This window comes from Miscanthus floridulus, chromosome 9 (genome assembly GCF_019320115.1).
Source record: "Miscanthus floridulus cultivar M001 chromosome 9, ASM1932011v1, whole genome shotgun sequence".
NCBI classification, from domain to species: domain Eukaryota; kingdom Viridiplantae; phylum Streptophyta; class Magnoliopsida; order Poales; family Poaceae; genus Miscanthus; species Miscanthus floridulus.
The window spans coordinates 101,895,684-101,922,885 of record NC_089588.1 but is presented as its reverse complement, the minus strand read 5'-3'; the positions used below and the strand labels follow the sequence as shown (position 1 = coordinate 101,922,885).

At 46.8% G+C, this 27,202-nt stretch overlaps 3 protein-coding genes, 1 long non-coding RNA gene and 1 pseudogene across 4 annotated transcripts; 3 read left to right on the top strand and 2 right to left on the bottom strand.

Moving 5' to 3' along the window:
• The first annotated feature begins 4,562 nt into the window (after positions 1 to 4,562).
• On the top strand, positions 4,563 to 6,642 carry LOC136480431 (putative serpin-Z5; annotated as a pseudogene).
• Positions 6,643 to 7,948: 1,306 nt separating this feature from the next.
• On the bottom strand, positions 7,949 to 10,268 carry LOC136482487 (protein SINE1-like). Its single transcript, XM_066479700.1, has 2 exons — positions 8,747 to 10,268; positions 7,949 to 8,596 (listed from the first exon to the last, which is right to left on the bottom strand). Exons 1-2 carry the CDS (start codon positions 10,013 to 10,015, stop codon positions 8,075 to 8,077), a joined length of 1,791 nt encoding a protein of 596 aa, XP_066335797.1. The 5' UTR covers positions 10,016 to 10,268; the 3' UTR covers positions 7,949 to 8,074.
• Positions 10,269 to 16,671: 6,403 nt separating this feature from the next.
• On the top strand, positions 16,672 to 17,808 carry LOC136480430 (uncharacterized). Its single transcript, XM_066477972.1, has one exon. The coding sequence runs from the start codon at positions 16,672 to 16,674 to the stop codon at positions 17,806 to 17,808; it is 1,137 nt and encodes a 378-aa protein (XP_066334069.1).
• Positions 17,809 to 20,372: 2,564 nt separating this feature from the next.
• On the top strand, positions 20,373 to 20,818 carry LOC136484410 (uncharacterized). Its single transcript, XR_010765933.1, has 3 exons — positions 20,373 to 20,441; positions 20,505 to 20,633; positions 20,727 to 20,818. It is a non-coding gene; the product is annotated as an uncharacterized lncRNA (long non-coding RNA).
• A 1,979-nt stretch (positions 20,819 to 22,797) lies between these two features.
• On the bottom strand, positions 22,798 to 23,317 carry LOC136480429 (uncharacterized). Its single transcript, XM_066477971.1, has 2 exons — positions 22,965 to 23,317; positions 22,798 to 22,819 (listed from the first exon to the last, which is right to left on the bottom strand). Exons 1-2 carry the CDS (start codon positions 23,315 to 23,317, stop codon positions 22,798 to 22,800), a joined length of 375 nt encoding a protein of 124 aa, XP_066334068.1.
• Between the last annotated feature and the right edge of the window lie 3,885 nt (positions 23,318 to 27,202).

Sequence of the window (27,202 nt, the reverse complement as noted above, 5' to 3'; positions counted from 1 at the left end):
AGTTGGTTGGTCCAATGGATGGGAACTGGTTCGTCTGTGATTCGAAAATTTATAGAAGATTCTCAAAAAATATAGAAAAAAATATTCTAAAAATAAAACCAGTTGCATTTTTTTCCTAAAAAACATGTTCTATTTTTTTCCTTATTTAAGACTCTCTGAATTATATATCCTAAAATCTAAAACTGGATCAAATATGAAATAGAGGATGCATATCAAGACTAATCTTTGCAAACCGCAACGTGAATTGTGTACCCTATGCAAACTAAAAAAATTGTTTCCTCAAGAGCAATATCTTACTTAACCATTGAGACATGCATGGAAAATTGCAAAAAAAAATGTAATTCAAGCTCTGATTGCACATTAACAACATAAATAAGAGAGTCATGTCTTTTTCTATGGGACTCATGTCAATGACATGTGCATTGAGACATTTTTCTATGCACATTAACAACCATTGAGACATTGTCTTTTTCTATGGGACTCATGTCAATGACATGTGCATTGGACCATAATCGGCGGTCAGTGGCGTGCGACTTGGACGGTAACATCCGGATGTTCAACTTCTCAGACTCTTAGAACCGATGTTTGCAACTTGGTTGACAACGTCCGAATGATGCGACAGTTTCCTCGTTCATCGTTGTCATCGTAGTTGCACACGCACTAAAACACATGATCGAGGAGGAAGATAATTTGAATGGGCTTGAGATGCCATACTTTTTCTAAAATCATGTTCTATATTATGGTGCTTAGCTTAGAAATATAGAAAAAATATGAAACTGGATTCATATTTTCTTGTGTTAAAACAATCTTTCTTTAAATTTCTAATACTAAATCAGAGTTTAGTATTTTTAAATGCATATCTATTCTAGAAAAAAATATTTAGATATTTTTGGAAAATTTATTTCTACAATTTCATGAAGTCTAATTAACATCCCTAAATCGTGTTGAAAGCAATTTTTGCTGACGTGCTGCCACATTATCTGTCTTATACGGTAACTCTAAGGAAGGTAAATTGAACTTTCATGACAGGTCAGACAATTTTAAGAGTTAAGGGAGTTTAAGAGCATCTTCAAGACCCACTCCCAATCTTGGTTCTTTGGCAAGATTAAAAAAAACTCTCCAACAACTCACTATCTCAACTCTCAATCTTTTCCACACTTGGTATAATCGACCTAATTGCGATGATATACACACTGAGTATCCATTGACCAATCCAAAGGTGGAAGAATGTGGAAAATAATAAGGAGTAGGACAGGGTTCCTGATGCAAATGTACAAGAGAGAAAGAAAATATAAAAGTAGTTGGTATGATTTAGATTACTAATGCAAAATTACATTCTATCTTTTAGGAGCGGGATTTTAGAAATGGTTGAAGAAAGCCAACAAATATGTTGCTAACTTTTTTTAGTCACTTGGAAAACTATTAATTTACTAAGTGATTTTTTGGAAACTATTAGAGATGCTCCAAAAATCTGGTTTTTCAATTCACAAAGATAAATCAGACTAGCACAATAATTAAGAAAGGTTAGAACTATTGTTACGCGTTGAGCTGATGCTTTGGAGGCCCAACTATTTGGGTGCCTTGGGCCGGTACTGACGCGGGATCGCCCATACGCATGTGGCAGCAGGTACGCCCTCGTCGACGCCTGGGTGTCTGTTCAAATCTGGTTGTCACTGTTGGCACAGGTTCCATGATGAGTGTAACCAGTATATATGAGGAAATAGAGATAGAGTTAAAAAAATTGCTAATTATGCGGTTCCTGTTGTCTTATCATGGGCCGATTCCTATAGTATTACATGTAATATTGTTTTTTACCTTTTGTACCATGTAGACCGTTAAAAAATATGGGTACTCAGGCCGGTGTAACCAGTCCCGTGTCCAAATAGTCCTACAAAGCCTATTTAAATATTATTAGATATTTTAAAGGTTACAATATCAGGTTTTATAGTCGAGGAGTTTACGTAGTTAACCCTTTATATGTAAGGGGTTATTGGACTTTTTCAGATCGCCACATTAGCGAAATCAGCTTCAAAACCATCTTAAGAGGTTCTTTAGATTATTTTTAGTAGTTTAAGAGTTAAAATATTTGGTTTTATAAGTGGGGGTGTGAAGTAGACAACCACCGATATAAGACCACAATTTTTAACCAACCTTAATATGTTCCGTAGTCATTGCTGGTCAAAAACAAAACAAACTAGTGGACATGACCCGGAGTAAAGAGAGTCGGCGCTCAAGCCGCCATTTTCTTCTGTCTCTCTCTCTCTTCTTTCTCGGTTCGTCTATTCCTTATCCCTCTTCCGTTCCTCGGTTCGAGGTCCATCATTCCCACCCTTCTTGCTTTTAGCTTGGAGCTATAAAACTTTCGTCGACGTTACACCACTTTATGTCATGTCTTAGCCACTTGAGCTTGTATTCGGACATGTTGCTCACATTTCATCTTTTTTAAGCTCACAACAACTGCACACTAGAATTTACAGAGGTTAACTCTTTATTGTACCATTTATTATGAGTCTAGGAATTTAGTTGATTTAGTGTTGGACAAGGCTAACTAGGTTCAACAAAAAAAAATAGCTAACTTATTTCAAGCCTAGCTCTGTGACCTCGTCGGACATCTATGAAACTAGGTAGCGTATCCGTGCGTTGCTACGGGACATTAAAACTTTTGTACTAAAAACACAAAGATCGCACGATAAAATAACAATACTGTGAAAATGTTAAAGTGACATTTAATCCAAAAAGCAAAATTCGTGAAATTAACATCGTCACGGAGAGCACGGCGTCGTAGGCTCACCGACTCGGTAAGGGCCGAGCGACAACCTTGCCCATACCTATAACAATCCAAAACTTAATGCATTAACCATGAATTTACGAGTAATCAAGTTTAGAGAAAGAAGAATCGATGTTGTAAAGATAGAAAGGATAAATAGATCGATAGAACTATCATAATTGTCATGAACTCTTTAAGGTTTTTTCCTAAGCAGCTAGTTCTTAGTTTGCTATATAATGTCAAATGATTTGTGCATCCACCGGATAGCAATCTGGACACTAATAGACTTCGATCACATTAGAGAAGTTGCCGATGCCAGACCTTAATCTTTGTCCAAGAAAATACAAAAGATATGCCCTACAGCAATCGTCACCTATGTGGCCGGTGTACAGCAGTCACCGATGGTACTTCTCCTTATCCTTGGTCGCTCTTGGAGGCTGCAACTTCACGCCACCATTGAAATTGTAATTGGTAGCAGACACATTGCTCTGTTAAGATATTATCATATTGAAATGGCTCCACGGTATTAACAAATTCGTAAGGACTCATTGCTGGATGAACAACTAGGAATTTGTTTCAATCTGTAGTGTATAACACTTTCCATAAGGGATACTAAAATTGGATAAGAAGCAGAATTTTGAACCACCATAAGATGTCTAGTAGAAGAGGGAAATATACCTTTATTTTTCTCCGTCACATTGTCTATCTCAAAACGAATCAGTGTAACCATGCATTCAGATACCTTTCTATTTGATCTTCAATTGATAGAAAAAACTGACAAGGCTGATGCACGCACGCACGCAACCCAATCCAATATCTTCCATTTTTTTCATTATAATTCTTCAATGAAGCATCCGATTTAAAAATAGTTTTTATCGTTGAAATCCTGACATTTTTGTGCACGATTCAAGATCCATTGTGAATATATTTTTGGAAAATTTTAAATTCATAATTTTGCACATTAGGATATAAAGATTTATGCTTCCGTCTACGCATAGAATCTTATGAGTGAGAGCATACAAACATGGATAGTAAAAATGTGGAAACAATCAGAGAAGCGAAAATGTTGAGCACCCTCTGCAGCTACCCAGCGATGCTCTTGCCATGGCCACCATGTGTTTCTGCAAGAGGAACAAGAGATGAATAAAAGAACTAAAGAAATCCCCTTCGTCCATGCATAAAAAAGAAAAATCCATCACCTCAAGCAGTTCATTGGACGTAGTGTGCTGCCCAGGATATGCCGTCAAAGCTTGTTGCCTGGGGTAGGAGAGGAGGGACCGCCTCCATCCACTACTGCAACATTCAAGTGGGGTATCAGCATACTGTAAAAAATCATTGAATCACAAGGAATCTGATAGAGCAGGTGGAAGCTTGCACGGGTCAGACGAGAAGAGAAGCACTAGGCGTGATGGGTTGTTCTATGGGCTGAGCATGCCAGAGTTGTAGTTGCTGCTTGCCCGACTGGAGCCACGAAAGGGGGAGCCGCCCCTGTGATGCCGATGGAGAGGGGAAGGTTGAAGTAGCTAGATCAGGGGCCGCACCGCCGCCAGGGGCTGCCGAGCACGCGGGTTTGGCCAGGCTGTCGCCGGGGGCCGCGGAGCTCGATGGCCTAGCCACACCTTGTTGAGCTAGGGAGGAGGAAAGGGCATACCTTGTCGATCTGCTCGCTCCTCATCCCGCTCGATCTGCTCACCCCTCATCTCGCTTGAGGCTCCTCCTGCCTACCGACCGGATCTGAGGGGGCACCGCCGCCGCTGGTGCCGTTGCAGGGTGGTCACGCCATCGTCCCTACATCATGCCGCGCCTGTCCTGGGAGTCGCCGCAGGTGCCGGTGGCGCGGTGGAACAGGCCAAGGGCCGCCGTCGCCGGCCCCTCGGCCACACGGCCGTCCTAGCCCCCACGCGATGCAGCCAGGGCCCGCCATGCCCGCACATCTGGCCATGCCGAGGCCGAGCTCGCAAAGCTTCGCTGGAGATGGGAGGCCGCCGTGAGAGGGAGCGCCACCGGCGAGGGAGGAGCGCCGCCATCGCCGGTGAGGGAGGAGCGTCGCCGCGGCCGGGAGGGAGGAGCGTTGCCGGCCGTCGGGGGGAGGGAGCGCCGTCGAGCGTCGGGTCACGAGAGAGACGAAGGGGGATTTTTCTTTTTTATTAGCCGCGGTATCGCAGGGGTGGGCAGACGGACGAACCAAAACAAATGTCGCACCAAAAATTGTCCACACTTTATTCTTTTTAGTTGTAGAAGATTTAGCTCAGTCTAGGCTTTCGTTCTATTTTGTTTCTGCTGTTTTTCTGAGAAACTGGCTTCCCCAGTCTTGTATCAAACTTTGCTTTCTTAAAAGCTGAGGTAAAACTCTCGTTAAAAAAAATTGTATATTCCATTGCAACAGTATGTTTGGTAATACTATAAAAATAGGGTTCTCAAACCATCTGAAAATAACACTACATATTTTTATAATTTTATAGTAAAAGGTGTCTGAAAAAATATAAATATTAATGCTATTTTCTAGAAATAAATGTTACTCAAATTAATTTTCTAATGAGTTTTTTTAGAAGAATTAATTTCTAATGAGTTGACTCATCGACGACGGAGTGAGAATGTTTTAGACTTGAACACGCACAAGCCCACGCCGCGGCCACGTCAAACGGCACCACTCCTCGTGACCTCGTCTCCCATTTCGACCACCATGGCCGCCGCCACAACTGCAGCCGCAGACGGCCCTCGCTCTCCGCCTCGCCAAGCACCTCACGCCCCCGCCTCCCGCCGCCGCCGCCGCCACCAACAACCACAACCACAACGTCGCGTTCTCGCCGGTGTCCGTGCACGCGGGCGCAGCTGCTCGCCTTCCTCGGCGCCCCGTCGGCCGAGGGGCTCGCCGACTTCGGCCGCCGCGTCGTGGACCTCGTCCTCGCCGACCGCTCGGACGCCGGCGGGCCGCGGGTGCTCTTCGGCGGAGGCGTTTGGGTGGACGCCGCCTGCCGCTCACAGACGCGTTCCGCGACGTCGCAGCCGAGGCCTACAAGTCGGAGGCGAGAACCGTGAGCTTCACCGATGAGGTTAGTAGATTAGATTAGCTGCTTTTTTTCCCCTCGTTCCAAGTTTCCAACACAAATACTACTATTCCCAGCAAAAAAGATATTTAATCGCTGTGACATTTGGATATCTGTGCTTCAACTCTCTTGCATTGTTAGATGATCAATATATAAACCAAGATGCTGAATGAATTTAGATCAGATTAGGCGCCTTATTTCCTATTCTATTAGGATTGGATGAGATGGAGAAAATTACATGCTGCCATCATTTACATACAAAATTCTTGTTATCAAACTTGATTTTTACATCACTAATCATAAATAGTAACAGTTTAACCCCCAGGCTTCATTTGTTCATTTTACTACCTTGCATTTGCGCACACATATATATTGTGATCCATCAAGCACGTTCACTAATAGCACATTGCATGGTACGCGCAGCCCGAGGCCGCTGTGAAGATGATCAACTAGTGGGTGAAGAAGGCCACGGACAACCTCATCGATTCCATGATCTCCACCGACGACATCAACGCCGCCACCGACCTCGTGCTCGCCAACGCCATCTACTTCAAAGGCGACTGGATGGAGCCATTTCAACTCCAGTTCACATCCCCGGGCACGTTCCAACGGCTCGACGGAGGCCACGCCGATGTGGATTTCATGGAGAAATACCGGAGGATGGACGTTGCCTGCATGGACGGGTTCAAGGTCCTAAAGCTACCTTACAAGCTCGGCGCCGCACCACCGGCTCATGGCCAGCTCAAGCGCCGCCGTGGGCAGGTCGACACAAAGTCCAAGGACATGCCCTCGACGGAGGTCAACGAGAGCACACGGTACTCGAGATGAAGTTGCGGGATGTGGACCTGAAGCTGCCCAAGTTCAAGATAACATTCAACTGGGGGAACCTCAAGGAGACTCTCTGCCAGCTGGGGCTGACGCTGCCGTTCTCGCCAGAGGCCGCCGACCTGCGGGGCATGTGCAACGGGGACGAAGGTGACGGCAAGTCACGGCGGACAACGTTCCTGAGCAAGGTTGCACACATGGCAGTGGGCCAGTGGTTAATGTGAACGAGAAGAGAACTGAGGCTGGAGCAGTGGCATTCCACGTGCGTGGTGGTAGCGGGCCACCGCCTGACCTCGTCGAGTTCACCGCCGACCATCCATTCACCTTCTTCATCATGGAGGAGCGGTCTGGGGTGATCGTGTTCGTAGGACACGTTCTTGACCCTACCAAGTGATACTCTGAATTCTAAAATGTCACTAACTGCTTCCTGGATAAATTCGGCTGTTGCTCGTGAAGTACTGTTATGTTCTTATAATTACTGCTTCCTGGATCAGTTCGGCTGTTGCTCGTTAAGTACTGTTATGTTCTTATAATTACTGCTTCCTGAATCAGTTCAGCTGTTGCTCGTGAAGTACTGTTATGTTCCTATTCAGCGGCTGGGGCTGAAACGATCGTATACGATCATGGATTATTACTGCTGGTTGGTTTAGTGTAAGAGAAAAATACTGTTCTGGCTGAAATTTACGATCATTTACGACCAAGCGAACAGACAATTTTGGTGTTACTGTGGACTCAGTTCAGTGATTGCATAGGGTACTCAGGAATGGACGAAATGTTTTAGTGATTGCAACTGTACCTCCATTTGGTATTCTGTGTATCTTTTCGGAATATAGTCTGGGTAAACATTTACCATAACAATTCTAGAACTTAATTAAAAACAAAAAAAACCTGAGAAACACTCACATTTCAATTAATTCCATGTGTTTTTGCAAACCAAACCATCTCTATGGACAGCACAGCCCTGTTAAACTGACTCAACAGCAACTCTTGAATTGCCCCGTTCGGCTTACCCCATATTTGGCTTGTTCGGCTTCTTTTTTCAGCCGGAACAGTGTTTTTCTCTCACAACAATTCAGCCAGAACAGTGTTTTTCAGCCAGTTTCAGCCAAAATTCTGCCAGCCGAACGGGGCAATGTCATTATAGACTAACTCTAATTTCATTCAAAAATATGACAGTTTCTGCACAATAAGCCAAGCTCAGTGGACAACAAAAGTATAGCAACCTGAATCTGGCCAAACCATGTTCACTAAGTATTTCACCACATGAATGAGACTGCAGAACACTGTAAGCACATTGTGAACATGAAAATGGAAATTATATTATTTGCTGTCATTCATGGATAGATGACTGCAAAATAGTTAAGAACACAAACCACTCTATAGTGGTACAATAGATGTAGCAACCTGAACAAACAACAAGGAAGCCTACAAAACATCAAGTGGGGACAAGGTACACTGAATCATCATAACTCTCTATCCTAATAAACATGGTGATGATCGCTAAAACAATCACAATCATGCTCAGAACAAAAGTGAATTTTGTTCTATACTTCCTCGTCTTCACTATGCTGCTTGTAATACATACATCATCCTCTTTAAGTTCAATTTCAGGGGAAGCCTTGCTCGATGTGTTCTCAGCCTCGGTAGTGGAAAGTCCTGATTCATCGGCATTGGATAGAGTCTCAGTCCTATCATTGCTGTTCTGCATATCAATGGTTTCATTCTCATCCTTCATCTCATCAGCTTTGCTGTCTGAATGCAGAGATTGCATCTGTTCAGATGAGATCACTAGTTCCTCATGTTCCTGATCTGGTGATGATAAGCCACTGAGCTTTGCAGTGGATTGCCCCACAATGCTAGCAGAGTCAGAGTCGTATGAGCTTTGAAGCAATCGGAGAAGCTTCCTTGGTGTTGAGTATATCTTCACGTTATCAATGCTGATCGGCCTGTCTGAAGCCTAAGGGGGGAAAAAAGAACAGTAAAGTTAATTACTGGCTCAACTGAGGAACTGTACAACGCAACTCATGAAGCACACATTGCACAAAAAGAACATAAAGCAAATCTTGGAAGATTTATTAAAACAGTTGAGATATGTAAACATATTTACCCTGGGACTGGGAGTCTTGTCTCTTGATATGGAGCCATTTGGGCTTCGTGACACAAATCCTGCAAATGTGTTAGTGCACTCAAAGTTAGCATCAGTCACCTCACTGTCACAGACCTCGCTCAAGTCATCTTCATAGGAATTGCTGTTTGAGCAAAGCTGAATGAACAAGCCATCCTTCAGAGAAACATCGACGCCATCATTGTTCCACAACCTCCGGTTCGTGCGCAGACTCTGACCAAAGTTGCAAGAGGACTGCCCGACTGAGATCGGCGACTCGGTGAGTGTGCTGCCATTCATGATAGACGAATCCACAACCTGGGATTCCGGGGACCTGAACTGGGCTGGAGAAGCAGCGACGGTGGAGCCTGCAGGGCTGCCCTTGGCACTCCAGAGGCTCCTGCACGGGCTCTTCTCCCTTCTCTTGTGAAAATTGGTGCCAACCATTGGGCTTGTGCCAACCTCATGTCTTGATCCATTCTGCGAGGCGATGCTCTTCGCGCTCTGTGATGCCTCAAATGCAGCACCTCGCACGAACGGCATGCGGTCATTCTGGCACTTCTCCATCACAGCAATCACCCTGCCAAGCTCTGAAGACAAGCACCTGGGGTCAACAAACTTCATGAAGAAGTTGATCATCTGGATCGCGGAGAGGCGCTTCTGCGAGCTGCTCTCCGCCGTGTCCCCATCAAGGATCTGCAGCCCCGACCGCACAATGGACCTCGCGTACGCCTCCGCAATCAGGCCATTGTGCTTCACCAGCGCCATGGCGAGGCCCATGTGCGCGTTCGAGCGCGTCGCCCGGTCGTGCATCGCCCCGGCCACCTTGAGGCAGACCTCGTTAACCATCTCCCCGGACGCGAACCTCCAGTTGGTGGACTCGACGAGCGCCTTCAGGCACAGCGCCGCGCCGGACGCGGCGCCGCCGTCCTGCTGGGTCGTCCCCATGAGTGCGCCGCAGAGCGGCCTGCAGAGGGACGCGATGATGGTGGCTATGATGTTGCCGATCTGCGGCACGATGTTGCGCCCGTGCACCCGCGCCAGCACCTCGTAGAGCGAGATGGTGAACTCACCGGTCGGCATGCCGGCGCCTGCGGCGCCGCCCGCGGCCGTGGTGGTGTCGGAAACCTCGGCGAGGAAGTGCGGGATGGACTTGGAGTCCAGGTGCCTGGCGTAGGACTTGAGCGCCTTCATGGCGGCGCGGCGGCTATCGGCGTCCTTGTCCAGGTTGTCCAGCTCCTGCCGCAGCAGCGGGCTCAGGCTCCGGCCCATCGGCGGCCGGCGTGCAAGAAACGAAGCTCTGTATGCAGAACAAACGAAACAAACAATTCAGACTCATAAAAAGGGCGCGTTTTTTAGGCGTCTGAGGACAGAATCAAGCGCAGGAACCACGGAATCGGCGGCCGCGTCCATCGAATCTCGACGGGCGTCAGATTTTAGCTGCCTATCTCGCCCGAAATTACTGATTTGCATTCATAGCGCAGCGCAGGGGAGAGTTAAAAGAGGAAATGGACGAACATTAACCGACCAAGAATAAACCACGGAAGTAGCGAGTAACCGAGACTGCTAAGCGTAAGGAGGCCACTTTTCTTTCCTTAGAGTATCAGCGTTCTTCTCCATCGCTGTTTTCGTTCGGCGTGCACGCTCAAGTTTCTTCTCCATCTTCTCCCTGTACACAGTAACATGTCTCATTTCCTCCTCTTCCTTGTGTTCCTTTTCTGTAGCCTCCTCTCTCTGCGTCTCTTCTCCATCATCTTTTTGTCCTCTGTCTCCCACCGTAACAGTTTATATATCCATTCCTTGTCTTCAGGCTTCATCTCAGTGTCAATCCACTGTTCAAATCACAGAGCGGTGGAGAGGTCTGCAACAAATGCAATTGTTACAAAACAAAAAAATCATGCAAGATGTCATATGATACAAAATAATTATTACACAATATCAATTCCTCACCATCTTGTTAATGCGGCGCTGACGAAGTGTAGGCTCAAACGCAAAATTGGAACACATTCAATACCTCTGCCTATACGTGTCCTCTTCATCAGACTTGGCTACCTTGGAAGGATCGCCGCAAAAGCACATGGACACCGGAACACCACTAGGCAGAGCCAATGGGTCGAAGGTATTTCCGGTCATCCGGCCATAACTACAATTTAGCCATTTTTTATTCTAAAAACCAAAAACAATTAACATTAAGCCCTACACCTAGGGTTTCCTATTTGATCCACAACAATGAACCCACGACATAACAACGTGCGCTGAGGTTACCTTGGTTTGCTAGCTTTTCCACGCCTTGGCATCCTACGGTTGTATAATATAAATATTAAAATTGCATAAAACCCTAAGTAATGACGATTCTTAAGTTGAAAAATCCGACTAATATATACCGAATCGATGTGAAAAAAAACTAGGAGGGAGCGAGGATACCTTGCTCTCGAAGATCTACGGCTCAAATCAAAGTTTCCAAGGTCCAATATGCCGATTCTTGTGGTAGGCGAAGTGGGGAGAGAAAAAACCTAAGAGGGAGAAGAAAGAAGAGGAAGAAGGCTCGGGCAGGAAGATTAGGCACCGAGTTAAAACACCACCTTGGCGTCATAGATCTTGGCGTCGAGAACGGCGCCAATAACCACGGCGCCAATAACCCCAGCGCCGTGTTGCCTGTCAGGTCAGCGTCCACGCCGCTAACGTGGCCCCAACCTAGGCGCCAAACCCTTTGGCGTCGAGACTTGTAAGCTCGGCGCCACAAACGAGCGCCGAGCTAAGGGTCCAGATTTTGAAAGCATACCTCCTGGGGCATATTTGTGAAAAACTTAAAAAAAAGGCCAAAAAACAAAAAATTCGGCCTCCCGCGCCAGCTCGCCGGTGGGTGCGATTCCAGCCCGCTCCGGTGGCGCAGCAAGCAGAGGGTGGAGTGGAGAGCGGAGGCGGCGGAGCAGGCGAAGAAGCAGGCAGGGCCGAGGGAGCGGCAAAGAAGCTGCGGCCCGCGAAGGTTCGAGATGGATCGGTCGATGTTTAACCAGGTGCGAGACCTGACCCGTCATGAATCAGACGGTCAAAATCGCTTGAGCGCCAGATCCTATGATTACCGGGCTAACGAGCGACGTGGCCTAATCGGGTGCCCGAGCTTGAACCCTGGATTCGAAAGGAAGAGATAGCTGTCGGCGGGGTGCGGCGACTAGGAGGCTGAGGTTGCGGCTGAGCGGCGACCCACCAGATACCAACAAGTGAAGCAGATAGTCAGCGGCGGTGCGTCACATGGGACTATGGGACTATGCGTGTCACCTGGGACTATGGGACCTGTGTGCCTGTGTGCGTCAAAAAAACTCATAATCCTGGCTCCAGCTGCGTGCCTTCGTACACCAGGCACACAGGTGGTCTCATAGTCCCATATGAGGCACTGGCACGAGCAGTTTCCCATATCCTTTTCCGGTTCGGACTTGAGGTGGCGTTTGGATATAATTTGGGCAAAGGGATATGGAAATAGATGGGTTAGCCTGGATATGAGATCCCTATCCTATTCCCCTGTTTGGAAATTTGGTATGGGATAAATCTATTTTGTGGGACCCATTGATTAACTGCTACAATAAAAATGCACGTTCTTTGTCTTCTACAGAGTACACTCGAACTCGGTGGTTCTCGGTCTCTCCTCCCACTGAAGCCACGCATAAGCGTGTGTTTGGTTCGGGGTCCGAGTGGGTTGGACCCATTTTTAGAGGTGTTTGGTTGGAAGGCTGGTGGGTTGGGTTCATCTTTGGAAGGGAATATACTGTGTAGATGCGGGTCGGCTCCAATCCACCGAAACTAAGAAACCGGACCAACCCAGTTGTCGTTCGCGCAGACGCAGAGGACGTGAAGGAGGGGCGGGGCGCGGGGCGACCGAGCAGGGCCGGTCGGCGTGCGCACGGCGTGGAGGAGATGCGCCAGTTGCCGCGCGGGCGTGGGGGGCAGGGTGGACGGAGCAGGGCCGGGCACCGGGCGCACGGCGCGAAAGCGAAGCGCTAGCGGCCGCGCGGGCATGGGGAAGTAGGGCCGGCCGGCCGGCGCACGGCGCGGAGGAGATGCTCCAGCGGCCGCACGGGTGTGGGGGAGCAGGGCCGGCGACCTCGGACGGCGGCGCAGGCGACCTCGGCCAGCGGGAGCGGCGCGCTTCAGCGCGTGGCCTCGGCGAGCGCAGCAGCGCGCTTGCGTGGCGCAGCGGCGGCCGGTGCGTGGCCTCAGCGAGCGGATGCGATGCGAGGCCGATGAAAGGAGTCCAGAGGCTGCCACATGGGGCCACCAATCAGTGACTTGACCCACTCAACAGAACCTTTAAAACCAAACACAAAACTAGGTTGAACCCAACCTAGTCAACCAAACATGAGACGGGTTCACCCTATCCCAAAAATCTGGGTTGGGTTCGACCCATTCTCGGTGATCCCACAATCAAACACACGCTAAGAGCGCCGCTCGGCTTCCCGCTGCTCGCTTGCTCCCGCGTTGCCACCTGCCCCGCCGCTCTTCTCGGCGAGGAGCAAAATTTACCGCCGGTCCCTCAACTTTGTCGGCGGTGTCATGCAGGTCCCCGAACTTCTAAAGTGGTATCTGTATGTCCCTAAACTTGGCAGACGGTGTCATGCAGGTCCATGAACTTTCAATGTGATCACCGCAGCCCTAAACTTCGCCGGCGATGTCATCCCAGTCCCTTAACTTTCAAGGTGATCACCACAGGTCCCTAAACTTAGCTGGCGGTGTCATCTCGGCCCCAATGTAGTCTAACCCATTCTATAAGCTGGCGTGGCACACTGACTGTACGTTAGACATGGATCCAACATGTGTTAATTAATCAATCATTATTTATATAATATTTATCATAAAATTATAAATTATATAAAATAATTTACATCAACAAAAAATAAATCAAAGTATTAAAATAATTTACAACAACAAATATATTACGTTCAAACTATGATACTATAACATTATTATTAAAACTTTTAATACTGTAATACTATTATTAAAAGTTCTAATACTATATTGAATTTTGCTATATTTCTGTCAACGGATTTCTTTGATATGTACTCACTCTGTCCCTAAATATCTATCGTTTTTGCTTCCCAAGAAACAACTTTGATTAAATATATATTAAAAATATTAATATTTATGCTACATAATTAGCATCATTAGAAAGATCTTTGAATCTGGTTTTTTTTTAATAAATTTATTTGGAGACACAAATGTTGCACGCATTTTCTACAAATCGAGTCAAACTTGTGGCACGCACACTAACGGTGACAGTTATTTAGGGACGGATGGAGTATCGGTTGAATTTTGGACCGTTGATTTGCTTCGAGATTCGTGCTGTCTATTGGGCGTACATGCAGCTAACGGGTGTGGAAACCTCGGTTTGGAATCTGAAGACTCTTGTCATTTTTTTAGCACAATGAATAATCCATTATTTAGTTGTCGAGGTTTCACGCAGCTTCCACCCAGCACATCCTAAACATAAAGAAGCGTACTGTAAATATGTTATTTCTCTAAATCAGCTTAATTTCACATGAATAAACTAACTCAAGTACAGGAAGGCATAAACATCACTATTAGCCAAATCTTTGACAGTACATAACTACTATGCAAATGTATGACCTTCCAAGCACTACAAGGATCATCATTGGCAAAGAAATAAGGCACGATGAGTATAGAGCATGATCAAGGGAAAATATTAATAGCCAACATGAAGTCAATCAAAGACTAGAATGCAGTAAAGTTTCGAAGCAATGTGAACAGTGCAGGCCATGTCTTCTTCCCATCACTGGTTTTTTATTTAAGAAATATGACACCATTCTCTAATATTCCACCATAATATAGAGTCATGGAATGATTTTGACACAACCTATGAGTCGTAGTTGATCGATGCATGTACGTTAAGGCACCGTTCGCTTCGCTGAAAAAAATAAGCCAAAACACTGTTCTGGCTGATTTGTTGTGAGAGAAAAACACTGTTCCAGCTAAAAAAATACGCTGAAAAGTACGGATTATAAGACAAACTGAAAAGAGTGCGATGCAAATTTATAGAGTAGCAGTCAGACCACGTTTCTAGAACTACTTTGGCTCAACAAACTGCAATGATCTCAGGCAAGCAAGGTGACCAAATATAGGTTGCAAAACAATTACATTCTTTGATCATGTAAGAAGCAGCTAACAAAAAGGGTGCACCATTTCGATCTTTATCATGGAAATGTGGCAGGTTAATACATTTCACAGCTCACAATAATGATGAGTCAGGCAACCAACATGGTGTGTATTGCTTTTCATACCTGAATTATGTCTAGGTCAAATGTTTGTCCTTCTGTCTGTGTTTACCAAAGCATGGCATAGATAAGCCAGGATTATGCATATGAATGAAATAAAAATTGATCACATGGATAGTATGTACCTGGTCCCAAAAGGCATGGGAGGAGCAAGCATGATAGCAGGAATCTAAAAATCCCCAAAATCCAATGGACAATGTGGTGCTTGGTGGTACTCTTTCAGGGTGCCAAGTTATAACCTCCACTAGTACCCTGCTACTCACAACTCTGTTTCCACTATCCTGGAAGCAACACTCGATCACAACGCCTATGTACAGAACAGGCGAATATTTTGGTAGCCAATAACTGTGTGTTAAATTTTTACTGTGTTACCTACTGAATCGAGCAATAGCTAAGAAATCTGTAGACCGAAGCTTAACTGAAGGAAAAAAGACGTGATCATACTAGAAAAGCTAAATATAATAGAAAAGTCCAGCAGGCCAGCACAAGTACTTTTTCAATAAAGTTGAGGGCCACTGAACCATAGTGCAGGAGGCAGGGAAAAAGGTCATGCTTAATACAGCCAACAGTGTAGCACAAATTCTTTTACAAAAACAACAGTTGTTAAAATACCACTGTCCATTTGAGCACATGAAGTTGTCAAATGTGCATGGAAAGGGATACAATCAACATAGAATTTATGGATGCGCTAAAATACATGAGCAATGCTGCTACAAATAGCGGACTGTATTTGTCAAGGTAAACAAAGATGGTGCATCGACATGGCAGAAAAGGATCCACTCACGGACGGAGCGCAATGGGGGCCAAACTGGGCTCCGGCCCCCCCTTGTCCAAAACAAAATTCCCAAATATTGTTCAGCCCACGAAGCCCAATAGCCAGACAGCCCAACAACGAGAGCAGAATAGCTGAGCAGAGTGCCTGACTCGGTGAGTCGGGGACTCTTCCGAGCCTCCGACCTCCGCCGCTCCGCCAGACCGCTAGTCCACCACGGCGCCGCACCGCGCCACCGCCAGCCCCCAGCCGAGCAGACACCGGCACACCAGCAGGGGCAGCCGCTCTGCATCTTGACTCGTCCTCCCTCCATCATGCGGTCCTGCAGGGTGTAGGCTGCAGCGCAGTAGTGGTGGTCGCTGGCTCGACGCCTCGTCGGCTCGTCGCCAGGTTAATTTTTCTTCTTCGATCTCCAACTCCAATCTTTTGCTCTATTTCTTTTCCAGGTGGTTTTGCTAGATGCTTGATTGAAATAAAAAATAACTGGAAGCAATTTTTTTATTAGGTAGCAACAATGGTTCGCATGAAAACTGTGTCTCTCCATTCTTTTTACAAAAGAAAACGAGATGAATCAGATGTTGGGGAAGAGGAAGATCAAGCTCCTCCAATACTTTAGCTAGGTGATTTGGAACACCAAAGGCAAGAAGGAAATGAGGAAGAAGCAGCAGCTCAGTTAGATGAATTGGATCAGCTGAGGCAAGGAGAACAAGAAGCTGCAGTTGCAAATGAGTTAGATGATTTAGAGCCACAAAGACAAGAAGTCCAGGAAGAAGCAATTGGAATAGCAGAAGAAGATACAGAAGGAGCCGAAACTGAGGAAGGATGTGGTTCCTGTTACCTAGTTTTTTCAGCATCTTCTCTTTATTGTAAACATGGTTGATTCATCATCAAAGCGTCATGATGAGCTCCATGATGCCCAAATGGTTGAACTTGCACGCTTGCTTGCTGTTGATGAGCTCGAGACAGGTCAAGGGGAAAACCAAATCCGTTCATTGAGACGTCCAGGAGATACTAGGTGGGGTTCTCACCTAGGCTCTATTTCCAGCCTTATGAACATGTTTAAAGCAGTAAGTTCAGTTCTGCAGAATCTAGCCACCGACTTAACAACAGGTGCAAACCGTGCTGATGGAGATACTTCTTTTAAGTACTTGACATCATTTGAGTTTGTGTTTGTGCTGTGTATGATGAGGGAAATGTTAGAAATAACTGAACAACTTGGCCAAGCTTTACAAAAGAAATCGCAAGATATAGTAAATGTTATTCGCCTTGTGCAAACCACAAAAGTACTTGAGAAAATGAGATCTGATGATGGATGGGAAACTTTTTTTTGCCAAGTTGTCGAGTTTTGCATGAATCATGACATTCTTATTCCAAATATGGAAGAAACATACATTTTGCGTGGTGGCCATGCTCGTCGTCAACCTGAACATTTTACTAAGGAGCGCTACTATCGAGTGGAGATATTTCGTGCAACCATTGATACCCAATTGGCTGAATTAAACTTGAAGTTCAATGAGAAGGTAATGGATCTTTTGTCCATTAGTGTTACACTTGTACCAAGAAATGGATTTGCAGATTTTCAAACAAAAGAGATATGTAGAATGGTTGAGAAGTACTACCCGTTGGATTTCAATCAGCAAGAAATGATTGGGTTAGAGCGTCAACTAAACCATTTTATTATTGATGCTTCTACCAATGAAGACATGAAAAATATTTCTACCTTGGTGGACCTATGTCGAGGCTTTGTTAAGACAGGACGGCATAGAATCTTTAACTTGGTTGATAGATTGATCTGTTTACTTGTTACTCTCCCAGTTTCAACAGCTACTGCAGAACATATTTTCTCTGTCTTGAAGATCATCAAGACAAGGCTGCGCAACAAGATAGAGGATCAATACCTTGCCAACAGTTTGCTTGTTCAGGTCGAAGGTGAAATTGTAGAACACTACACCTATGATGATATAATCTCAGATTTCAAGGATCTGAAGAATAGAAGAGCAGACTTTTAGGATTTGATAGTCCTATGACGTTGGACACATATTTTGGCTTGCCTTGTTTAATAGTTTGTGGTCACTTGTATTTTGTGAAATACTGAAATGTGACCCAACTATAAATATATACAACTAGCTAGTTTTAGTCCATAACTTGGTTAAGAGTAGTTTGACAGTCTCCGTAGTCACTTGATATGTGATTAGTTAAATTTATCATAGTATATATGGTTTTATTTCTGATGTCAACATATTTCACTTGTGTTTTTTGTCAAGTTGGCCCCCCTTGATTTTGTGCCGTGCTTCGTCGCTGGATCCACTAAACCAATATATAAGCAAAATAAGACGATAATCCTAAAAACCGATCTGAACAAATTATCTATCTTCCAATAGTTACTAATAGCAAATTCCATATTTACCTAAGAAGTTACCTGGTGGCAGCAGTTTAACCTCATAGTTCAAAAATAATGGCATACTCAGTCCTTGTCCTTAGGATTCAATTACAGTCTGCAATGAAACCAAAAATCAAATTCGTAACAGGCTTATAAGCTATGCACCTAGCTGCAAAGAAGAGAAGAATGATTAAGGAAAGAGCAGAAATCAAAATAATTAAAGAAAGAGCAAGAATCAGAATACCTTAATATTGAATCGTAACAATTTTTGCAGATAGCAGTGAAGCGTGGGAAACAAAATTGGATTGTTGCCAGGGAGAAGTAGGTCATCATTGCATATGCCAAAGTGCTTCAGTTCATTAGGAATGCAAAACAGGACCATGCACATGTAATGGTTCGTATCACTCCATACGCCAAATGCCTCCGTTCAAAAAAAAAGTGGAATAGGAACATCATAAAACAGCGGTGGCCATCCCGAGGGGCTCCAAACGCCAAACGGCACCGAGTCCCCCAGGGCATCCGACTAAGAGAACCTGAACCTCCCCTAAACATACGCCCGGCGGCAATCGACCGGCTCTGGGGACGGACCCTACACCGACTGCTCCAGCGCCCACCCGAGTGCCTCCTGTTGCTGAAGGAGGAGCAAGGCACTCGGGTAGGACGACGGCTGGTGGGGCAAACCCCTTCCCCGAGAACCCGGAGGCCGCTCGAGGGAAGGAAATCACCCCTCCATCTGCTGCTCCAACACCCACCCGAGTGCCTCCTATTGCCGAAGGAGAAGGAAGGCACTCGGGAGGCAAGACCGTTGATGGGGCAAACCCCCTTCCCGAGACCCCGGAGGCCGCTTGAGGGAAGGAAACCGCCCCGCCACCTTCGAAGAAGAGCGCGCCCAAACCTGGCACCTTCCAGATTGCGACCCAGGAACAGTTCTGGTCCACTCTCACCAAGAGCGACCTAAAACCATTTGGGTCACTGGTGTCGGATGATGAGATCGGTCGGGTGCCTCAGACTCCCAGACCAATCCCCTCCATCACTCCAAATCCTGAGGCAGGGGAGAGCATCGTCCGACCCCGTCTTCAAGTAAAAGTCACCTCCAGGTACATTCTTGCGACTTATCTTCTGCTATGTGTGCATGATCCGACTCCTACAATTATCACTGCAGGAAAAGAAACATCTTACCAGTCAATAGTCCTGGGGCGACGATCACTCTACCTGTGGAGGCCGATCCTGCCAGGCGTTTGGAGGTCAGTCCTGAGGCGACCATCACACTGCCTGTCGAGGCAGAGCCCACCAGGCTTGAGGAGGTCAGCATTCCAACAACCTTGGCCCTCCCATGCATCACAGAGCCATTTGAAGCATCGGGAGAGCTACGGGATGAAGCACCTCACAACTCCCCGACTGCTGACATACCAGTCAAGCAGTCGGAAAATGTCAGAGGTATGTTTCTACATTCACTCCCATCATCTTTCTTGTTCTTCAATCTCACTCCGTTACTCTTCAGACCCTTCTCCAGATGTTCCCAGTACCAGTCAGCTAAGCCCCGAATACGGCCCGAGTCCTCCCCGCTGAGCATCCTACATCCGCCCTCTGTTCCACGATGGTAAACATTGGGTGGATGATTCGGACAAGGTGGAGTTCTACGGAGTCGATGGGGAACTTCATACAATCAACTTATATGAAATGGCTTGGGACTGGGACAGGCTGGAGGAACTCCATCACGAGTACACCGAGAGCATTAGAGTAAGTTAATCCTTGAGAAACTCCCGAGTGTCCTCTTCATTATTGTCTTAAATTTGTTCTTCTTGCAGGAGACGAAGGACCAAAACCGGACATGCATGTAATTTAACCATGACACTGTCCCGGAGATCCACAGGCTCGAGGCCAACTTAGCCGCCGCCTCTGCTGATAATCTTATGCTGTTGAAGCAACTCGCAGACGATAGATCTAAAGCTCTCTCAGAAGCATCAATCACCTCCTCAAGGAGATCTGAAGCTATTGAGAGAGCGAACGCCGAGTTGCGGAAACAGCTCGAGGAGGACGACACCCGAGCCAGAGAGCACCAGTCGGAGAAGACCCGAATGCTCCAAGAAATCGAAAATACCAAGAGCCATACATGGGAAACAGTTGAGGTGAGTGCCCCACTACGCAAACAGCTCGAGGAGTCGGTTACTCGGGCGAAGAAAGCCGAAGCAGAGAACACCCGACTGCTCGCTGCCGTGGAAGGCATAAAGGAGCGAGAAGAAATGTCTTCGAAATACTCCGGTAAGAAAACCTTTAACCTTTATGTCATCTCTCTCATTTGCTGATTTGCCTCTGGGTTTACAGAACTCTAGAAGTCTGTTGAAGAGAAAGAGAAAGAGGTCCAAAAGATCAAGGACGAGGCTCAAAAAGAAATCCAAAAGACCAAGGACGAAGCTCTCCAGACTTCTGCTGTGATGAAGACTGAGTTTGACAGTAAGTCCCTGATCCCTGGCTAATTCATAAGCGCCAACTGATTCTTTGTTCTGCTGACTGACTTATTACTCTGCCGACTGCCTTTTATTACAGCATATCGTTATAAAGTCTTCAGCCAGTTCGAAGATTTTCAGAGCCGACTGAAGGGCGAAGCAAGAAGGCTATCGGCCTTATCAGCAGCGGCGACTTCCACCCTGGGCTACCTACATCCAGATGGTGACCCGAACGCTTCACTGCCACTGACTGTCCGCATTGAAAGCATCCCCGCACAAGTGCGGAAACATTGCAAAACAGTCAGCACAGCAGCGGTTGCCCAGGCGGTGTCAATCCTGAAGTCCCACTACCCCGAGATAGATTATTCCATCATCAATGACGGGTATGTTGTTGAAGACACCGAGGAAGCAGCCAGATTGTATGTCGAGGCCGAACCACTTGTCCGAGACTTTACCAGTGAGCTTGATGTAGACCCCTAAGGGGCATTCGGACTCGTGTAATTGGCACTCTGTAACATAGATTTTGTAATAAATGAATATTTGTCTTCAAAAATATCCATGTAGCCAGCTTTGCATGTCTTGTTTATTTCTGTGATATCCGAATACACAGCTAGCCCCCGACTGCTTGTAATTTCATAATTGTGAAAGTAAAAGCAGTAAGAAACACCGAATACTTAAAGTAAAAGTACAGTTAGCCCCCGACTGTTTCTTAACTTCGAAATGTAGAAAAGAAACATAGCCGTGAACACTGTAAGCCTTAGAGAATGAAATCATGTCCCGAGTGCTTGTATTGAACTGAAAAATGTACAAGGACTCGAAAGATGCTTCTATTATACAAAAATTCTTGGAAACAAAACTTTACAAGTAGCCCCCGAGTGCCTAAAGCAGTCGGAAATGTTGTAAGCCAGCCAAACTACGTGTAGAAACGATGCAGCTGGTCGATGTTCCAAGACTTCTGTACTGCATGTCCGTCTTCAGTTGACAATCTATAAGCCCCCGGGCGGAGTACTTGTGAGACCACATAAGGGCATTCCCACTGAGGACTTAATTTATTTCGGTTCTCAGTGGTTTGCACTCGCCGGAGTACCAAGTCGCCAACATTGAAAGCCCGACTGCATACACTTGGCTGATGGTAACGCCGAAGGGCTTGTTGATACAAAGCAGAACGGACTGTTGCTCGATCTCTAGCTTCTTCAAGGATATCAATGTCGAGCTGCATGGCTGAATGATTTGAGTCCTCATTGAAGTTAACCACTCGGGGTGATTGTAGCTTCAGTTTTGACGGGAAGACTGCTTCAGCGCCAAAGACTAGGAAAAACAGAGATTCCCCAATTGAGCGGTTGGGAGTAGTCAGTAGTGCCCAAAGGACACCAAGTAGCTCCACAACCCATCCAGACTTATAATTGTGACATCGATCAAACGACTTCTTCTTGATACCTTGAAGAACCAAAGCGTTTGCACGCTCGACCTGTCCGTTGCTCTGTGGGTGTGCCACGGAAGCAAGACAAATCCGAGTACCCATGTCGTCGCAATAAGCTGTGAACTTCTTACTAGTGAACTGAGTGCCCTGATCGGTAATGATTCTGTTGGGAACACTGAACCGGCAAACTATCCCGCGTATGAAGCGGATAGCAGCGTCTGTCGTGATCTTCCCGACTGGTTCAGCCTCAATCTACTTAGTAAACTTGTCAATTGCGATGAATAGGAATTTATATCCACCCCTGGCCCTTGGAAAAGGACCAAGAATATCCAACGCCCATATGGAGAATGGCCAGGTAATGGGAATGGTTTGTAACTCCTATGCTGGCTAGTGTATCTGTCGAGCATAAAACTGACAATTTTCACAAGTTCGCACAATTTGTTGGGCGTCAGCAACAGCAGTCGGCCAATAAAAACCATGGTGAAAAGCCATTCCCACCATGGATTTGTAACCGACGTGGCTGCAGCACATGCCCGAGTGGATATCTTGCAAAAGGGATCGTCCCACTTCCAAAGATACACACTTCATCAGAATTCCAGAAGGGCTTTTACGATAGAGACTCCCATCGATGACTGAATAATTTTTGGCCTGGCGTTGAAGCCATTCAGCCTTACCCGGGTCGGTCGGCGAAATGTCTCTGACTAAGAAATCTAGAAAATTAGAAATCCAGTCGGTTTCGATGTTAGCCAGTTTAGGAGGAGTCGGTGGCTATTCTGCAGCAATAGCGATAGACGGCTTATATAATGCTTCCATGAAAACCATCGCGGCACAAGAGAATGCTCTGACCCCATTTTGGCCAAAGTGTCCGCTTCTGTGTTGAATTTGCGCAGAATATGAATGACCTCCAAGCCTTCAAACCTATCCTCAAGTTTTCGGACTTCCTGACAGTATGCTGTCATCTTGGGATCAACTGTATCATTATCTTTCATAATCTGCGCGATAACCAGCTGAGAATCTCCATGAATCACCAACCTCTTTATACATAAAGAAATAGCAATCCAAAGACCATAGAGAATAGCCTCGTATTCTGCAGCATTGTTGGACACTTCGAAGTGTAATAGCAATATATACTTCAGCTTCTCACCAGTCGGTGAAACCAATACAATACTAGCTCCGCCGCCCTCCCACTTAAGAGAGCCATCAAAGAACATAGTCCAGTACTCGTAGACCTCAACTGGTGTTGGAGTTTGATACTCCAACCACTCGGTCATGAAATCGGCCAGAGCCTAAGACTTGATTGTTGTCCTTGGTCGGTACTCAACATCGAACATCCCGAGTTCCGTGGCCCATTTGGCGACTCGACCCGTAATATCTCGATTACGAATGATGTCACCAATGGGGAAGGAAGTGACAACGGTGATGTGATGGTGTTGAAAATAATGCTGTAACTTTCTAGAAGTGATTAAAACAGCATAAATCAACTTTTGTACCTGAGGATATCGCACCTTTGAGTCGCCGAGTACTTCACTGATAAAATAGACCGGACGTTGAATATTCTGTGCCTTATTTGGCTCTGTCCATTCTATGACCAATGCAGTACTGACAACATGAGGTGTTGCTGCGATGTATAGCAATAATGGCTCCTTATCGATCGGGGCAACCAGGGCAGGTGGGCTTGACAAAAATTTCTTCAAGTCTTCAAACACTTCCTGAGCTTCGACAGTCCATGTAAAACTATCTTGCTTCTTGAGCAATCTGAAGAAGGGCGTTGCTCGTTCCCCAAATCGAGAAACCAATCGGCTAAGGGCTGCTAAGCAACCAGTCAGTCGCTGGACATCCTTCTGAGAGGTCGGGACCTTCATATCGAGGATGGCCTTGATCTTCTCGGGGTTAGCTTCGATAGCGCATTGAGAGATAATAAAGCCCAACAGCTTCCCTGATGGTACGCCGAAGACACACTTTTCCGGATTGAGCTTCATCCGGTACTTGCGGAGATTGTCAAAAGTCTCTGGCAGATCAGCCAAGAGATCATTCTGAGTTCTTGATTTTACCACAATGTCATCAACGTATGCCTCAACATTTCTCCCAATCTGGTTATGCAAACAACGCTGAATGCAACATTGATACGTTGCTCCAGCATTTTTCAGACCAAAAGGCATAGAGACATAACAATAAACGCCAAATGGCGTTGTAAATGATGTATAGATACAATCGGACTCTTTCAGACTTATCTGATGATATCCCGAATATGCATCTAAAAACGAGTACAGATCGTAACCCACCGTTAAATCCATGAGCTGATCGATGCGTGGAAGGGCGAATGGATCACTCGGACAAGCTTTGTTACGGTCGATGTAATCAACATACATCCTCCACTTGCCATTCTTCTTCTTCACCAGGACCGGATTTGCAACCCAGTCACGGTGATGAACCTCCTTGATGAACCCGGTAGCTAGGAGCCGAGTAATTTCTTCCTTGATGGCTTCTTTTTGGTCTACGGCAAAGCGTCTGAGCTGTTGTTTGATTGGCTTCACCCTAGGCCGAACGTTCAATTTGTGCTCGATCACCTCCCTCGGAACGCTGGGCATGTCCGATGGTTGCCATGCGAACACGTCCCGGTTGTCTCAGAGAAAGGTGACGAGCTCGAATTCCTACTTATGATCGAGCTCGGCACTAATAATCATCGTCTTGGAGGGCTCGGCCTGGTCCAGCACTACCCTCTTGGTTGGGCAGTCGGGCTGGGCCAAACCCAAGTTCTTCGAAGGAACCTCGCCGAGATCTTTGTGATGTTTTGCGGCGCGATCAACATTCGCCGCCTCCAGGGGCACTTCAAGAGCCTCGATGAGTTGGATATGTTCCTACTCATAGGTATAAGCATGTTGGACATCACCTCGTACTGAAATGATGCCGTTGTGAGCAGGGATCTTCATGACTTGGTATATGTAATGTGGTACCGCTAGGAATTTTGCTATGAACGGCCTTCCCAAGATGGCATGATATGACGTCTTAAAATCGACCACCTCGAAGTTGACTGTCTCGGTATGATACCTGTCCCGAGTGCCGAAGGTCATCGGGAGCTCAATGTTCCCGAGTGGTACAGCGGGCTTCCCAGGGACAATGCTATGGAAAGGCGCTACACTCGGCTTGATCCGACTGCGTGGGATCTTCATGTCGTTGAGTGTTCTAGCGAAGATGATGTTGAGGTCTGCCCCACCATCAACAAGCACTCGGTTAAGTTTGACCTTGCAACGGTGGGTGCCACCATGAGTGCATGCCTCCCTGGCTGAGGCAAACAGTCAGCATGGTCCTCTCTAGAAAAAGTGATCGGATGTTCCGACCACTTGAGATACTGGGGGGTAACGACCGCTGCTATGTTAATCTCCCGAGCGGTTAGCTTTTGCCGCCGCTTGGACTCGTACACAGAAGTGCCCCTGAGTATCATGTTGAGCTCGACATTTGGCTCCTGGAAATCTAAATCCTCCCCAAGAGCTAGCTGCTTGCCTCCCGGCTTTGACCTAGAAGATTGTTCTTGGGCACCCTTTAGGATGCGCTGAAATTTAAAACACTCACGAAGGGAATGAGTAGCATTCGGATGAAAAGTGCACTTACTGTCCATCACCTTGTCGACATCAAACATCTCCCATGACTTGCCCTGCGGTGTAGGGTGATTGACCGCCACGACACTGTGAGAAGATGTCCTTTTCCTGTCTCGACTGCCTTTGGGCTCCGACTAGGGCTTCTTCCCCTTTCGGTCTGAGTGGTTGTACTCAGCCTCCTCCTTCTCTTGGCAAAGAACAGCTTCTTTAGCAGCTGCATACCCTTCAGCTATCTCAAATAGCTGTCGAGCATCGCGTGGCTTCTTGCGCATCACCTTCCCGATGAAGCCCTTATTGGTGACTCCCTTGATGAAGGCTGCTGTGACGGTGGAGTCAGAGCAATCAGGAATGGTGTTGCGCGTCTACAAGAACCGCTTGATGTAGTCACGAAGCATCTCGTTCTTGCGCTGGTGGATTTGGTAGAGGTCCCTATCTTGCCCAGGTCGATCACATGTGCTAAGGAAGTTGGCGATGAAACAGGTCCATGTAGCTCCCTTCAACATGACAGGAAGGTAATTTGCCATTACCTTATCGTCGCCACCCGCAGCGCGAATAGCGACTTTGTAGATTTGCATCCATTCTTCAAGATTTGAAACCCCGTTGAACTTCTCGATTGCAGTCGGTCGGAAATTGGCTGGCCACTCGATGTCCTAGAGACATCATCCGAGTGGCCAGAGTCCCGAGCTTGTCGCTGTCCGCTTGCCCTCGGCCTTCTCTGCTAGTCGGGCGTTGATTGTGTCACAAAGATCTTTCCATCCCATAGCCTTTGATTTTTGCGTCGCGCCTGATGACGCATACTAAGAGCGGCCGGATGTAGCGGTACGGTGGGTGGACTGCTGAGTACGCATCGACTCACCTGACAATCGGGGAGCGTCTCCCTGACTGCCAAATTGTCGCGTTGAAGCGTTGGGCTGATCGACCTGAATGGCAGCTGCATTGACAAAGGCACTGATTTGATTCAGCGCCGGTGCCAATGGGTTGTCCACCGGGATCTGAAGCCCTTGGAGCAACGTCGCCGCCATGATGACATTAGCTCCAATCGACCGGAAAGTTGGGGCCAGAGCCAAAGAAGACGGGGCCATCAGGGGCGAAGCTGGGAGATGACAAGGAGTCCGTGATGGAGCTTGGCGCTGTGGAGTCACCCCCTCGTTGTTGTTGTTTGTGGGGGTCACCATGAAGACCTCCCGAGGCCCGTGGGACCTTCTCTGCCTCCTCCAGCGGCGTGGCACCTCATCCCAAGTCCCTAACTCGGAGTCAGAAACATTAGAAGTCCACATGATGGTTGCCACCACCAACTGCATAGCAGTTGGACGCATCAGTGTGACTGTGCCCTGGCGATCGACGATGAAGTCCAGCGTCTCGAAGCGGAAGACGGAGTTGATGAAGTGGTTGGTGGCATATTCCACAGTGACATTGCTCGAGAAGACAACGGAAGCCATCACGATTGTAGCATCTCCGATGTCGAATGTAGGGAAAAGTTTTACGGCAACCCCCCCCTACCTGGCGCGCCAACTGTCGAGGGCGAATCCCTCGATAGTAAAGATTCAAAGGGTCACCAGA